Source organism: Dama dama, chromosome 2 (assembly GCF_033118175.1).
Source record: "Dama dama isolate Ldn47 chromosome 2, ASM3311817v1, whole genome shotgun sequence".
Lineage (NCBI taxonomy): Eukaryota > Metazoa > Chordata > Mammalia > Artiodactyla > Cervidae > Dama > Dama dama.
Genome location: NC_083682.1, coordinates 13,632,698 through 13,648,490, shown reverse-complemented (window position 1 = coordinate 13,648,490; position 15,793 = coordinate 13,632,698). Strand labels below are relative to the sequence as shown.

Here is a 15,793-nt window from a genome sequence, read left to right as displayed (position 1 = left end):
TGGTGTCTCTGATCTCTGCCATCTGTCCCACTACCTAAAGCCACTCATATGTCACTGTGCTGTGTTGTGTTGTGCAAGTTGTTTCAGTCACGTCTGACTCTGCCATTTGACCTCTTTTCCTTCTAGCAGTCTCCTCTCCAACTGAGGACAGCAATGTACATCTCATGAACTGGCTAGGAAGACCACACGAGATCACAAATGTCTAACATGGCCCTTAACATTTACTTTGATCACTTTATTAGCAATGTTTTACCTACAGGTTGGAAAGAGTCTCCCCACTCTTAGATTGTGCGGTTCAGTTTGGTTTTTCACCCAAGAACAAAGGAAGAGATTACAGTGGAATTTTCTGTATTATGAGAGTTTTCCAAGTGCACTCCTCACAGATACCAATGGAGGCAAAGATTTTATCTAGAGGTTCATATGGCTCATCAGACTCATGGTGGCTTAAAGGAGAACGTTAGAGCAGGTTAGAGTATATATAGCTAGGTAATCTTCACCTCCAGTGCATGCTCAGAAGTCAATCTGTCCTGAGTACTTCAATCGAGGAGAGAAGCATGAAGTGGCTTGGACTCCTCGGGCTGGTAGCTCTCTCAGAGTGCATGGTCATGTAAGTGTGGGGACTATAAGTGAAATCATCCCATTTTTTTTGTTTTTCATTCTTGTCTTCTTATTCTTCCACCTGTCAGGGTTAGAAGGGAATGTAATCACTCCCTGACAGTCTAAAGTCAACTCTCACTTGTTGATACGTACCTTGCCACAGACTCTGTGAGGCCTTAGGCTCTCCAGGCAAACCTGTAGGATCGCACAACCCTTGGGGTCCAGCCATATCATGTCCTATGTAAAATTGCATTCCTTGAAATTGTTCAGTGCACAACCTGTGCAACTGTAGGTGTGGTCTGAAGAAACAACATTTCTCTTATATGTGGTTCTAGGTCTCCTCTCTGGTCTCTCTTCATTTCTGTGTGAATGTGTCTGTGTCTTCAACTCTGTATCTCTCTATTTTATCTATCTCTTTGGATGTCTCTGTGCATGCAGAACTCTCTTAGATTTTTTCCTTTTAAAAAACATTCTTCTTGGCTTCTCTTAACCTCCTTAATTTATTCTCCAACTCCTGGCCTCCCCTCTCCTGCTTGAGCCCAGAAGAAAGATCAGTAGTACTGTTTCTTTGCTCTTTTAGCTGTAACAAGCAGTATGACCTCAACCAAGTCTCCAACTCCCTGCATTTCAAATTCCTCCCCTGTTTAAAGAGGATGATGAACCCCTTCTACTTCCCTCTCCAAGCTTCCTTGAGAAGGATCCTGTGGGATGGCCACAGCAATGATAATGGCTGCCATTGCTGAGACTTCCTATATATCAGGTGCATTATATCCATCATCTCACTTAATATCTAAGCCATCCTATGTGGCGTGTGGTGGGGATTACTATATACCACCTTTTTACCGACGGGAAAATTGAGAATTCAAATGGTCATATGCCTTACCCAAGATTACACAACAGAACCTGTGTTCAGACCTGTCTTTGCCATGGTCATTGCATGGAATCCTGATAATAAGGTGACACTCATAAAAATGCTTGGAAAATACACAGTGCCATTACAATGTCAGGTATGACAGTCTTTATAACACAGACAGCTGATTGCTGCCCCTTCTTTGTTTTCTTTTCCTCATGGCCGGTGAAAGAATCCCTCTTACGCAAATGAAGACCATGCGAGAAACCCTAAGGGAAAGAAATTTGCTGACAGATTTCTCTGAGGAACACCCTTACAGCCTGTCCCAGAATGCCACTAATGACCAAAACATAATTTATCATCCCCTGAGGAACTACAAGGATGTGAGTGTGTTAGGAGGATGGTGCTCCACAGCGCCCCCTGGTGCTCTGGCTTTGCACTGGGGCTCAAGCGGAGATGCCAGTGGGGTTGTTGGGGCTGGGGCTCCTGCAGGAGTCAGAAACACGGGGGAACAGAGACCCATTCCCAGAGGAGAAGGCACTCATCCTCAGCTCTTGGTCTGTGGTGACTGGACCAAGCAATGACCAGGGGGCAGATAAACATCCTTTTCTGTGCCAAAGGTGTATTATTAGTTTAAGGAAGATTGTTCTTTCTGAACTAAGTGAACCACTCAGTTACAGATGAAGGGTGAGCCATGCCAATCAAAAGATAAAGGCAACTCCAAATCAATTGTGAAATCTCGGTCAGAGGAATGTCAGCATCCACAGATGCATGGATACCAGTAAAAAAGTTACTGAGCCCCTATGGCATGTGAGGCCATATGAATCTAACACTAGAGTGTTGCTATTGATTTGAAAAAAAGTCTGATCTCTTCTTCATGAATGCACAGGCCATCCTGAGAGACAGACAGGGAGTAACTAGCTGTCAAATAAAATGGCCACCTGCCTGGTGTTGAGAGAACATGGTCTGAGTTTAGAAGAAGTGGCCTGGGGTGACTTAGGAGGGCCATCTGCAAAAGAAGGGGCTCAGTTTGGGCTTTGAAAAAGAGACTGGAGAGCTTCTCAAATGAAGGTGCCACGATTTACCTGGTGGTCTAGTGGTTAAGAACCTGTGCTTCCATTGAAGGAGTGGCAGGTTCCATCTTTATTCAAGACAGTAAGATCCAGTATGTCACGCAGCCCTAACATAAAGAAAAGGAATCAAATCAGGCAGTGATCTGAGCAGAAGCTGTGAGGTGGTGTGGTTGGAGAGTGATTTCAGGAGACACAGGACACCTCAAAGGTGGCAGCAGTCTGTGAATCAAGGGTGGCCAGTGCAGCCAAGTCTGCCCTAACCACCCCACCTTGGCCTCTGTAGCTTGTCTGCATCGGCACCATCGCCATTGGAACACCCCCTCAGGAGTTCCAGGTCCTCTTTGACACCGGCTCATCTGGCTTGTGGGTGCCCTCCATATACTGCCAGAGTCCCAGCTGCTGTGAGTACCTGCTCCCCTCCCCACCTCACCCATCTTGTGTTTCCCCTCCAAATCCCTTCTCCATCCTTGGCACCTGGCGGACACTCATCTCTTGTGTCTGCAGATAAACACAAGAGCTTCATCCCTGAAAACTCCTCCACCTTTCAGGCCACGAACCAGATCTTCAGTATCAAATACAGTTTTGCGATGATAAACGGATATCTTGGCTATGACACCGTTCGGGTAATGTGGAAACAGAAGCTAAGTTGGGGCTGTCTCTGGGAGCAACCACTGCTACAAAACAGATGCTGGACCAGCTGGCAGTCCCCTAGTGACTGGATGTCTGCCCCTCAGGACCCTGTCCCTGGGTAGATAGCGTCTCAGCTGACACACAAACTCCCAGAATCGCTAATCCAGACAGTGGCTTGGGGCATGGGTTTACAGCTCCTTTGCCCATGAGCAGTTCAAGATTCATTTCACTGGGAGCAGGGAGAGGGGGAAGAAAACACCACATTTATATTCTCAAACTATGCTGGGCACTTTCACGGTAATAACTCATGTGACCCTGCAACAATCACACGCAGCAGGTACTATGATTAACTTCATGATACAGGTGAAGGAACTGAGGTGCAGAGAGCAAGGGCCTGGCCAAGGTCACACATCTAGTAAGTGGTGGAGCTGGGCTGGCCAATCAGGACTCAAGCAAGTGTGGGAATTTGGGAAGAGGATAAAACTGATCCGGGGTCCCTGGGGGCAGCACAGAGCTTCAGGTATCCAGACAGGGAAAGCAAGGGGCCAAACATGTGGGAGGGAGACTGATAAATGGGTTCTCACTCTAGGGGAATTTTGACAGTATAATAAAAACTATGGCCTGACTTCCTCAAAGTGCTTGAATATTTCCGCACCCACCCCACCCTGTCTCTTTCTCAGATCTCTCTTTTTTTCTCTGTCTTTCTCAAACAAACACATGCACACGCAAACACATCCCCAAATACCTGTTTCTCAGGCAGAATTTTCTGGAGGCCCTTGCCAGTGACATTATATAATGGGGCTTCTGTCTCTCTGGGCAGATGCAGAATTCACAAGCATTGCCTTGAATTCAGTTCATTTCTGTCATCACATCAGAGTGATGCCAAAGAGAAGGCTATTCTGCTTTCTACTCATTTTGTCCTCCAGGGGAACCACTGGGTCCTGTCCTGACTCTTGGTTGCCCCACCTGTACAGAAGGCATGAGGACCAATTTGACTCATTCAGATGGTGTTTGCAGGAGGAGCAGGTGTTGTTAAAATCCACAGCCCCACAAAAATGGAACACGAATTCCTGTCCCAGTGTGGTCTAACCATCTGAGATCAGTCCAGAGTACAGTCAGGCCTCAGTTCTTCTCTGCAGTGCTAATGACATCTACACCCCAGCCGGGTCCCAGCCCCACTTCCCAATCCTTTATGTGGGAACACTCTCCTCTCCACAGATCGGGAAAATGGTTAGTGTGGCCCAGCCATTTGGCCTGAGTCTAAAGGAGTTTGGGTTTGAAGCTTTACCCTTTGATGGCATCCTGGGACTAGGTTACCCCCGCCCCACTGTTGTAGGGGCCACCCCGGTCTTCGACAACCTGAGGAAACAAGGAGTCATTTCTGAGCCTGTCTTTGCCTTCTACTTGAGCAGGTAAGTCTGAGGTGGGCCAGACCTCTCTAATTCAATGGTAAGATGCTTTCAGTTGCATGAAAAATTATAGGCCACCTGATCTGGAAGTTTCCTGAGAGATAGTCTAGTCCAGGGTAACTACGGCCCCAGGGCTTTACCTGGCCCCACCACTGGTATTTGTAAATAAAGTTTTATTGATCAAAACCATGATCATGGGCTCAGGGGTAGGGACTTGGTCCAGGGGTGAGGGAAGAGGGAGAACAATGGAAGGTGTCAGGAAACAGGTTGGAGGAAAAAAGCAATAGGATTTGCTGATGGATTTGATATGGAAGGGCTTCCTTGGTGATTCAGATGTTAAAGAATGTGTCTGAAATGCAGGGTACCCAGATTTGATCCTAGATCAGGAAGATCCCCCTGGGGAAGGGAATGGCTATCCACTCCATGATTTTTGCTTGGAGAATTCCAAGGACAGAGGAGCCTGGTGGGCTACTGTCCATGGGGTTGTAAAGAGTCAGACACGACTGAGTGACTAACACACACACACACACACACACACACACTTGATATGGAAAGAAGGAGAGGGGTGGCATGAATGTTTCCTTCCTTACTAACGTTTCACCAGGAGCCCAGGACCAGCTACACAGTCTGTGGGAGCCAGTGCAAAATAAAAATGTGGGACCCTTTATTTAGCAAGTATTTGGATTTCAAGACAGGGAGAGCCCCATAAACAGCACAGGTCACAGGCTCATGAAGCCAACCCTGGGTGACACTAACCCTCACCCTTATTGTCCTTGAGCCTGGGCTGTTTTTGAAAAATGACAGGCTAGACAAGGAGGAAGCCAGACCCCCAAGCACAGTGTCCTCTGAGGGTATTTCTGAGCACTTAAGTCGCCATACAGGACCAGGTCCTCTTCAGAAAGTTGGGTGGTCAAAGCCCAGCCTGACTGCCTACCGTTGAACTTCTTCTGTGACATTCCTTAGCTGTGACCAACCCGGGTCCACTACTCAATCCCTCTGAGCCTCAGTTTCTGCATCTGTAAAATGGATTCTGTAGTAGTGCCCCTGATGGGTGGATAAGCACAACCCTCAGACAGAGTGTGGTGTTACTCTCCTCCAAGACCCTCTCTTCCTTCTCTCCACAGTCAGCAGGAGAACGGCAGCGTGGTGATGTTTGGAGGGGTGGACCGTGCCTATTATAAGGGAGAACTCAACTGGGTACCAGTGTCCCAAGTGGGCAAGTGGCTTATAAACATGGACAGGTAAGCATCTCCCTCCGAGAGCCACTCCAAGTGGTGCTCCCACATGTGCATGTGGACACATGCAGACACACGCAGACATACACGAATGCACCCCAGCCACACAGTCACATACACAGACACAGACTCCACCCAAAAAGACGCACATAGAAACACACACAGCATCAGACTTATAAACACACAAAGGCACACAAATACACACACAAACACAGACACATAGAGAAACAGTGATATGCAGACATAGAAACACACACACCTAAGACACATGTAGACACACGCAGACATACAGGCACACAGATACACACATCACCCATGGATTGACAATCACACCAGGCCTCCTGATCAGGGCTTTGATCAGGGGAATGGGGTCCAGAGAGGCCTGTGCAGCTGGGGGAGGGCTGCACCCACCACACTGTGAGGTGGGGAATGTGTTTGAGGACCCTAAAGAGTAGTGAAAAGAGGATCAGGGAGAATTTCACCGGCCTGAACACGGTTGTGATAAGATGACCAACTGTCCAGGGCTACCTGGGACTGAGAAAATTCTCAGCACACAGTACTGCCAGTTTAAAAACAGCTCAAGGCCTTAACAAACTGGTAAAATTGGTCTTCTTAGGGAGAAGCTACCCAGCAGTGGAGAGAGGTTGGCTGCAATCTTGAGACTTGAAAGCAACTCAAACAGAGAGATACCTTCCTAGCCATAGCTACCTGCCTTTCTTCCAAGGCACACAGTGGGGCAGGGGCTGCGACAGAAGGAATCAGGAAGCTGGGATTCAGGAGTGGCCTGGAAACAAGAGGAAATGATTGATGGGAATCTGTGTGATACCCTTAGACAAATGCTTTCCTGTGTTTCAGTGGCCTTCTGGGCTAGCTCAGGCATTGCCTGGCTGAGGGCCTCAGTGTCTGAGACAGATGAAGGGGCGGTGCATGAAGACAACCTTTCCCAGGGCAGCCTGTGTCTCCCTCCCACTAACACTCTGAGCATCTGTTGCCTCAGGGAACCTCCATATTCACTCCCATTATTGGTCAGACACCAGATATAGGTATCTGGATGTTCCTCATTCATTTTTTCACTGATTCATTCACAAACATACATTGTGTACCCCTTGTGTGCTGGCACTTCAGCGAGGCACTGAGGACACAACTTGCCCTCACATCTAGTGAGGCAGACGTACCCGAGATGACTCACACACATAGTGAATTACCACCTTGGTACCTGCTAGACATGGGGAAGAGTCTACAGAGACTGAGCAAGACAGGAGCCTGATCTAGTTTAGGAGGAAGACTTCACTGACAAAGTGACATTTAACCTGGGAACTAAAAGATGAGCAGAAATCATCTAGACCAAGGAGATAGGCGGTCTTCTAGGAAGGGTGACCAGCACATGCTAAGGCCCTGAGATATGAAAGAGCTGGTGCATTCAATAACTGAAGGGAAGTCAAAGAGGATGAAATGACCAGAGCAAAGGAAAACAGAGTCAGAGCAAGAGCTGAAAGGCTGTTCAGGAGACAGTCAGGCAGTCATGTTCAGGGGGCAGTCGTGGGGGAGATTTCAGAGTGATGCTTGTGCCTGTTTTATCCCATTTTCTCTCAGCATCTCCATGAACAGGACAGTGGTTGCTTGTAAACATGGCTGCCAGGCCCTCTTGGATACGGGGACTTCCCTTCTGCGTGGCCCAAGAGGACCGGTCAGCAAAATCCAGAATCTCATCCATGCCAGGCCCGTCGGTCATGAGGTGAAGGGTCACTCCATGGGGTCACTCCCAGGCTCTCCACACAAAGATCAGCATATCCAACCTCTCTCCCTCTTTCTGTTACAGCACTTGGTTTCCTGCCAAACCATCGGGACACTGCCTCCTGTTGTCTTCACTATCAACGGAATAGACTATCCAGTACCCGCCCAAGCTTACATCCAAGTGAGGGGACAACCCTGGGGGCTGGTTCTCAAATCTGGGACTTCCAGGAACCCTTACATTGCTGCTGGGAGTAGGGCGCCCTCTGCAGGCTCAGCCACATCATTGCAGATGTGGCTGAGCCCACGTGGCTGGGCCAGTGCCTCCCAGAAAACCAACTACTTGAGAGTAAAGGACAGTCTGGGACATCCATCCTCCTGAAATAAGTGTGGAGTCACTACCCCATGTCAGCATGGTGGGAGTCATAAGGAGAGGGGAACACTAAGGGCCTTTGCCTTAAAGAGCTTCAGTTCAACCATAGCCCTCAGATGCACGGACATGGAAAGTCAGTTCTAGCAATCCGTGAAATAGCCAAGTGACAAGCAGGGTTGGCTGGGGACAGATCCAGTGTTCTCTCCCACTCTAGTGATTAACAATCTCCCTTCCCTTCTCAAAAGTGTCCAGGTTGGGATCATAAATTACATGGTTACCCTAGTCCTTGGCTGCAACTTCCCCTTGCTACGCCCCAGTTCCCCATCTGTGAGTTAGGATACCTGACTCCTCAGTTGGATGCTAATATGAGTAAAAGGTGCACAGAGACTGCACAACTCTTGCACACAGTTGAGGCTTAATGTCAGTTCTCTACGGGAGTTCAGAGCAGGCTAATGGGCTCAAAGAAGTTTTTGAGGAAGACAGGGAATTTCATTAATTCTAAAACCCCAGACTCATGGAGACCTGAGGAACGCTTCTTGGTCAATGCAAATCTAAAGTGAATTCCATGCAAATGGCACCCCTGGGGGCTGTGCAAAGGGGTTCTGGGGGCAGATTAGGGGTGATGAGGGCTACAGACTTGGGGGCACCAGGGAAAATCACCAACCCAGCCTGGAGTGACCAGGGAGGGTGAGTGTGGGTCAAGGAAGGCTTCGCAGAGGGCTTAAGCACAGTTTTAAGGAAAAGGGTTGTGGGGAAGGAGAAGAAACAGCATTTTCTGCAGAGAAAAGAGGGAGCAAGGAATAGCAAGGAATTACAGGCCATTCTTGTTCTCTTTTTAAAAGTTTTATTGAAGTATAGTTGATTTACAATGATCTGTTTATTCCTGCCATAAAGCAAAGAGACTCAATTATATATGTGTGTGTATATATATATGTGTGTGTGTGTATAGATATATATGTATATATATTTATATTCTTTTCCATTACTGTTTATCATGGGATGTTGAATATGGTTCCCTGTATTATACAGTATGACTTTGTTGTTTATCCATCCTCTCTATATGTTTGCATCTTATAATCCCTGCCTGTCTGCCCATTTCCCCCTGCTAATGGCAACCATATGTCTTGGCCCTTCTAGTTGTTGGAAGGGCCCCTACTTCCGCTGCTGCTGAGAGAGTCACTTGATTTTTACCAAAGGGAGGAAGTAAAACCAGGAAACTTGCCAACTCTGGATATTGATGAGGGAAGCAGGTAAGGGCTCAGGCTGACTACTATGTATTTTTGTTTCCTCAGAGTTTGTCGGGCAGCTGCCTCAGCAACTTTTACATGCGCCCACAGCGTGTCAACGAGTCAGAGACCTGGATCCTGGGTGACGTCTTCCTGAAGCTGTATTTCTCAGTGTTTGATCTAGGAAACAACAGGATTGGCCTGGCTCCCGCAGTGTAAATGCTGGGCTACTTCAGGAATCAATCAGGTCCACTCCAAACACACACTCATGTGAGGGCACCCTGGGTGGGGCCAGGGATGCTGGTGAGCTGTGTTTGTTGCTCTGCAAAGCCCTATTCTCTATAAAGAATAAAGAACTTCATCTCAATGGTGCTCATAAGAATGGGTGACTCTCTTTGGGTCAGGGAGGTGCATCACATGCAGGGAGGATCTAGAATCAAGTCTGAAGCACAAGTGAGAGAAGCCCAACTCCAGCTGGCTTGAAGAAAAAGGGAGACTTATTGGAAGGATACTGGGGATCTGGACACACGAACCAGAGCAGAGCCAAAGATCTCTGTGACTGGACCTGAGAAATCAGAAGCCATTGGTTCACTCTGCCTCCCCTGCTCCTTCCCTTTATGCATCTTTGACTCTTTAAGCCTGAAAGCCTTCTTCCCTCAGGCTTCTACACTTAGTGAAGGACTCTGAAGTTGCCTTTCTCAAGGTTTTATATCCCTAAAGTATATAGCCTAGAAGGAAAGAAGCTCAGAAATCATCACTTTACAAGGAAGGGATATAAAGGACTGGTCTACCTTAGATCATAAATTTAGCCTTGAACCAACCATCCTGATGGGGGCGGGTGGTACTATGATTAGTTTTACTTAAGCAAGTGACCCTGCCCCCCAGCAAACATGATTGACAGCTTCCTCCAGAACCAGGTGACTGGAGTTGGGGTGAGGCACCATCAAAGAAGTTTAAGGGGGATGTTCTAGACCATGAAAGTGTTTATGACTGCCCCAACAACTCCACCCCCTCCTCATTTAGAAGAATGTCTGTAATTATTGCTCGATTGCTAAGTAGTGTCTGACTCTGCGACCTCATGGACTATAGCATGCCAGGCCTCCCTGTCCCTCACTGTCCCCTCGAGTTTGCCCAAGTTAATGTCCATTGAATAGATGATGCCCTCCTACCATCTCATCTTCTGTTGCCCTCTTCTCCTTTGGCTTTCAATCTTTCCCAGTGTCAGGGTCTTTTCCAGTGAGTCAGCTCTTTGCATCAGGTGACCAAAGTATGGGAGCTTCAGATTCAGTATCCATTCTTCCAATGAATATTCATAGCTGATTTCTCTTAGAATTGACTGGTTTGACCTCCTTGCTATCCAAAGAACTCTCAAGAGTCTTCTCCAGTACCACAATTCAAAAGCGTCAATTCTTCAGCACTCAGCCTTCTTTATGAGCCAACTCTCAGGTCCATACCTGACTACTGGAAAGACCACAGCTTTGACTATATGGACTTTTGTTGGCAAAGTGGTGTTTTTACTTTTTAATATGCTGTCTAGGTTTCTCATAGCCTTAGTTCCAAGGAGTAAGCGCCTTTCAATTTCATGGCTGTACTCACTGTCACAGTGATTTTGGAGCCCAAGAAAATAAAGTCTGATACTGCTTTTACTTTTTCCCCTTCTGTTTGCCATGAAGTGATGGAACTGGATTCCTTGACCTTAGTTTTTTTTTCACTTGATCTTAGCCAAAAGGCTGAGAAGCAATGATCTTAGTTTTTTTAATGTTGAGTTTTAAACCAGCTTTTTCATGTTCCTCCTTCACCCTCATCAAGAGCTCTTTAGTTCCTCTCTGCTTTCTGCCATTAGAGTGGTATCATCTGCATATCTGAGGTTGTAGATATTTCTCCCAGCAACCTTGATTCCAGCTTGTAACTCATCCAACCTGTCATTTCAAATGATGTGCTCTGCATATAAGTTAAATAAGCAAGGAGACAATATACAGCCTTGTCATATGCCTTTCCCAGTTTTGAACCAGTCAGTTGTTCATGTAAGGTTCTAACGGTTGCTTCTTGACCTGCTTACAGGTTTCTCAGGAGACAGGTAAGATGGTCTGGTATTCCTATCTCTTTTAAGACTTTTCCACAGTTTGTTGTGATCCACACAGTCAAAGGCTTTCATGTAGTCAGTGTAACAGAACTAGATGTTTTTCTGGAATTCCCTTGCTTTATCTACAATCCAACAGATGTTGGCAATTTGATCTCTGGTTCCTCTCACTTTTCTAAACCCAGTTTGTACATCTGGAAGTTCTCAATCCAAGTACTGCTGAAGCCTAGCTTGAAGATTTTGAGCACAACTTTACTAGCATGAGAAGTGAGTGCAATTATCTGGTAGTTTGAACATTCTCTAGCACTGCCCTTTGTTGGAATTGGGATCAAAACTGTCCTCTTCCAGTCCTGTGGCCACAGAAGGATGGTGAGGGGTGATAAAAATAGATTCTATTCTTCCCTTCTAAGAAGGGCTTTGGCAGTGGCCTTCTTCTCCAGGGGGGATCTGGGTGAGGCTCCTCAGGATGACATATTTCCCTTCTGTCCCCCCCACCTCAGTCACCAACTCACTGGCACCCCCACTGTGGTGGCCTTTCCAGTCCCACTTCCCAGGTGACGGGCCCATTTGGGTCCCTGAGAGCCACCTGCCTCCTCCAGGGCCCAGCATTGCCCCTTCCCTTGACTTCTAGTACTGTTGGGGAGGATGCTAAGCATGTAATGGGGGACCTGGGGTACACAAAACCTTCGTTCTTTCTGAGCTTCCTTTAGGGGCAGAGCCACAAATCCTTTGGTTGGGGCTGCCATGGTTTGGCACTTTGGAAGTGGAAACATCAGTTCTTTCCATCTGGAGACTCTAGGCAGAGACCCAGGGGTCAGAGCTGGAGAGAGACTCAGATGAGAGAAGAAAATGGAAGGAAGAAATAAGGTGGAAAACACAATGTATAGTATGGGCAAGAGAAGCATCAGTGAAAGGAATGTCTCCTTCCCTTCCTCATCGTTTCCTTCAGTACAAATTTACTAAGTGCATGTTATAATCAGATGCTTGGTGGACCCCAGAGATAGAGGGCTGGGTTAGAAATCCAGCACCAAGTTATGGAGACAGATAAATAATCCCTGGAAGGGAGGGCAGATGGAGAAAACAACGGAGGTGTGGGTAGGAGGCCAGAGGAGTGAGGGTCTTCCTCTGCAGAGAGACAGGGAGAAGCTGGATAATAGTAGTAAGGGGGTCATGGATGTCAATCTTGCCATCACAGCCTGAAACACACCCTTAAACCCTGCAGTTACCATGTGTGTGCAGTTCAGCCCTATGTCCACACTTTCGTGTGCCTGTCTCCATTGGGATGGCGCTGGACTATAACTGGCCTGAGGGGAGTGTACGGGGACTGGTTGCAGAGCTGATAAAGGGAGGAAAATAGAGAATAGAACTCGTTGTTTATCTTGTAATGGAAAATATCATGAACTGGACTTAATGGAGATTTATTTATTTATTTAATGCAACTTTTAAGTTATGAAAATATGATAACACATTTACAGGAGATTTGCAAAATGCAGAGCAAAAACATCGTTACACTATATATCACAATTTCTTTTAAGTAGATAGGCCTTACAAATAGCTGTGAAAAGAAGAGAAGTGGAAAGCAAAGAAGAAAAAGAAAGATATACCCATTTGAATGCAGAGTTCCAAAGAACAACAAGGAGAGATAAGAAAGCCTCCCTCAGTGATCAATGCAAAGAAATAGAGGAAAACAATAAAATGGGAAAGACTAGAGATCTCTTCAGGAAAATTAGAGATACCAACGGAATATTTCATGCAAAGATGGGCTCAATAGAGGACAGAAATGACATGGATCTAAGAGAAGCAGAAGATTTTAAGAAGAGGTAGCAAGAATACACAGAAGAAATATACAAAAAAGATCTTCACGACCCAGATAATCATGATGGTATGATCACTCACTCAGAGACATCTTGGAATGCGAAGTCAAGTGGGCCTTAGGAAGCATCACTATGAACAAAGCTAGTGGAGGTGATGGAATTCCAGTTGAGCTATTTCAAATCCTGAAAGATAATGCTGTGAAAGTGCTGCACTCAATATGTCAGCAAATTTCGAAAACTCAGAAGTGGCCACAGGACTGGAAAAGGTCAGTTTTCATTCCAGTCCAAAAGAAAGGCAATGCCAAAGAATGTTCAAACTCCCACACAATTGCATTCATCTCACACGCTAGCAAAGTAACGCTCAAAATTCTCCAAGCCAGGCTTCAAAAATATGTGAACCACGAACTTTCAGATGTTCAAGCTGGATTTAGAAAAGGCAGAAGAACAAGAGATCAAATTGCCAACATCCACTGAATCATCAAAAAAGCAAGAGAGTTCCAAAAAAACACATCTACTTCTACTTTATTGATTATGCCAAAGCCTTTGACTGTGGGATCACCACAAACTGTGGAAAATTCTTCAAGAGATGGGAATAGCAGACCACCTGACCTGCCTCTTGAGAAATCTGTATGCAGGTCAGGAGGCAACAGTTAGAACTGGATATGGAACAACAGACTGGCCCCAACTAGGAAAAGGAGTAAGTCAAGGCTGTATATTGCCACTCTGCTTATTTAACTTCTATGCAGAGTACATCATGGGAAATGCTGAGTTGGAAGAAGCAAAAGCTGGAATCAAGATTGCCAGGAGAAATATCAATAACCTCAGATATGCAGATGACACCACCCTTATGGCAGAAAGTGAAGAGGAACTAAAAAGCCTCTTGTTGAAAGTGAAAGAGGAGAGTGAAACAGTTGACTTAGTTAAAGTTCAACATTTAGAAAACTAAGATCATGGCATCCAGTCCCATCACTTCATGGGAAATAGATGGGGAAACAGTTGAAACAGTGACAGACTTTATTTTTGGGGCTCCAAAAATCACTGCAGATGGTGAATGCAGCCATGAAATTAAAGACACTTACTCCTTGGAAGAAAAGTTATGACCAACCTAGACAGCATATTAAAAAGCAGAGATATTACTTTGCCAACAAAGATTCATTTAGTCAAGGCTTTGGTTTTTCCAGTAGTCATGTATGGATGTGAGAGTTGGACCATGAAGAAGGCTGAGCACCAAAGAATTGATGCTTTTGAACTGTGGTGTTGGAGAAGACTCTTGAGAGTCCCTTGGACTGCAAGGAGATCCAACCAGTCAATCCTAAAGGAAATCAGTCCTGAATATTCATTTGAAGGACTGATGTTGAAGCTGAAGTTCCAACACTTTGGCCATCTGATGTGAGGAAGTGACTCACTTGAAAAGACCCTGATGCTGGGAAAGATTGAGGGCAGGAGAAGGGGCCGAAAGAGGATGAGATGGTTGGATGGCGTCACCGACCGCCGACTCAATGGACATGAGTTTGGGTAAACTCCAGGAGTTGGTGATGGACAGGGAGGACGGGTGTGCTGAAGTCCATGGGGTTGCAAAGAGTTGGACACAACTGAGCGACTGAACTGAACTCAACTGAAGTAGACAGATTAAGATTTTTAGTTGGAGTTTCCATATCAAACTCTCAGAAATTTATTGAATGAATATACAGAGAAGTAGAAGACTATCAGTCAGTTCCGTCACTCAGCTGTGTCTGACTCTTTGTGACCCCATGAATCACAGCACACCAGGCCTCCCTGTCCATCACCAACTCCCAGAGTTTACTCATACTCATGTCCATTGAGTCAGTGATGCCATACAGCCATCTCATCCTCTGTCGTCCCCTTCTCCTTCTGCCCCCAACCCCTCCCAGCATCAGGGTCTTTTCCAATGACGCAAGTCTATGCATGAGGTGGCCAAAGTATTGGAGTTTCAGCTTCAGCATCAGTCCTTCCAATGAACACCCAGGAGTGATCTCCTTTAGGATGGACTGGTTGGATCTCCTTGCAGTCCAAGGGACTCGCAGGTGTCTTCTCCAACACCACAGTTCAAAAGCATCAATTTTTTGGCACTCAGCTTTCTTCACAGTCCAACTCTCACATCCATACATGACCACTGGAAAAACCATAGCCTTGACTAGACGGACCTTTGTTGGCAAAGTAATGTCTCTGCTTTTTAATGTGCTGTCTAGGTTGTTCATAACTTTCCTTCCAAGGAGTAAGCGTCTTTTAATTTCATGGTTGCAATCACCATCTGCAGTGATTTTGGAGCACCCCAAAATAAAGCCTGACATTATTTCCACTGTTTCCCCGTCTATTTGCCATGAAGTGATGGCACCAGATGCCATGATCTTAGTTTTCTGAATGTTGAGGTTTAAGCCAACTTTTTCACTCTCCTCCTTCACTTTCATCAAGAGGCTTTTAAGTTCCTCCTCACTTTCTGCCATAAGGGTGGTGTCATCTGCATATCTGAGGTTATTGACATTTCTCCCAGCAATCTTGATTCCAGCTTTTGCTTCTTCCAGCCTGGTGTTTCTCATGATGTACTCTGCACATAAGTTAAATAAGCAGGGTGACAATATACAGCCTTGACGTACTACTTTTCCTATTGGGAGCCAGTCTGTTGTTCTATGTCCAGTTCTAACTGTTGCTTCCTGACCTGCATATAGGTTTCTCAAGAGGCAGGTCAGGTGGTCTGCTATTCCCAACTCTTTCAGAATTTTCCACAGTTTATTGTGATCCACACAGTCAAAGGCT

At 46.2% G+C, this 15,793-nt stretch overlaps 1 protein-coding gene across 1 annotated transcript; it reads left to right on the top strand.

Annotated features, from left to right (window-relative positions):
* The first annotated feature begins 554 nt into the window (after positions 1–554).
* On the top strand, positions 555–9,343 carry LOC133066387 (pregnancy-associated glycoprotein 2-like). Its single transcript, XM_061157410.1, has 9 exons — positions 555–607; positions 1,680–1,830; positions 2,804–2,921; positions 3,025–3,143; positions 4,369–4,562; positions 5,684–5,800; positions 7,388–7,529; positions 7,614–7,709; positions 9,191–9,343. The coding sequence occupies exons 1-9, from the start codon at positions 555–557 to the stop codon at positions 9,341–9,343; spliced, it is 1,143 nt and encodes a 380-aa protein (XP_061013393.1).
* The last annotated feature ends 6,450 nt before the right edge of the window (positions 9,344–15,793 follow it).

Coding starts and splice junctions, on each gene's coding strand:
- LOC133066387 (XM_061157410.1), top strand. CDS start 555: ATGAAGTGGCTTGGACTCCTCGGGCTGGTAGCTCTCTCAGAGTGCATG. Junction 608..1,679: donor CTCTCAGAGTGCATGGTCAT/GTAAGTGTGGGG, acceptor GGCCGGTGAAAG/AATCCCTCTTACGCAAATGA. Junction 7,530..7,613: donor CCAGGCCCGTCGGTCATGAG/GTGAAGGGTCAC, acceptor TTTCTGTTACAG/CACTTGGTTTCCTGCCAAAC.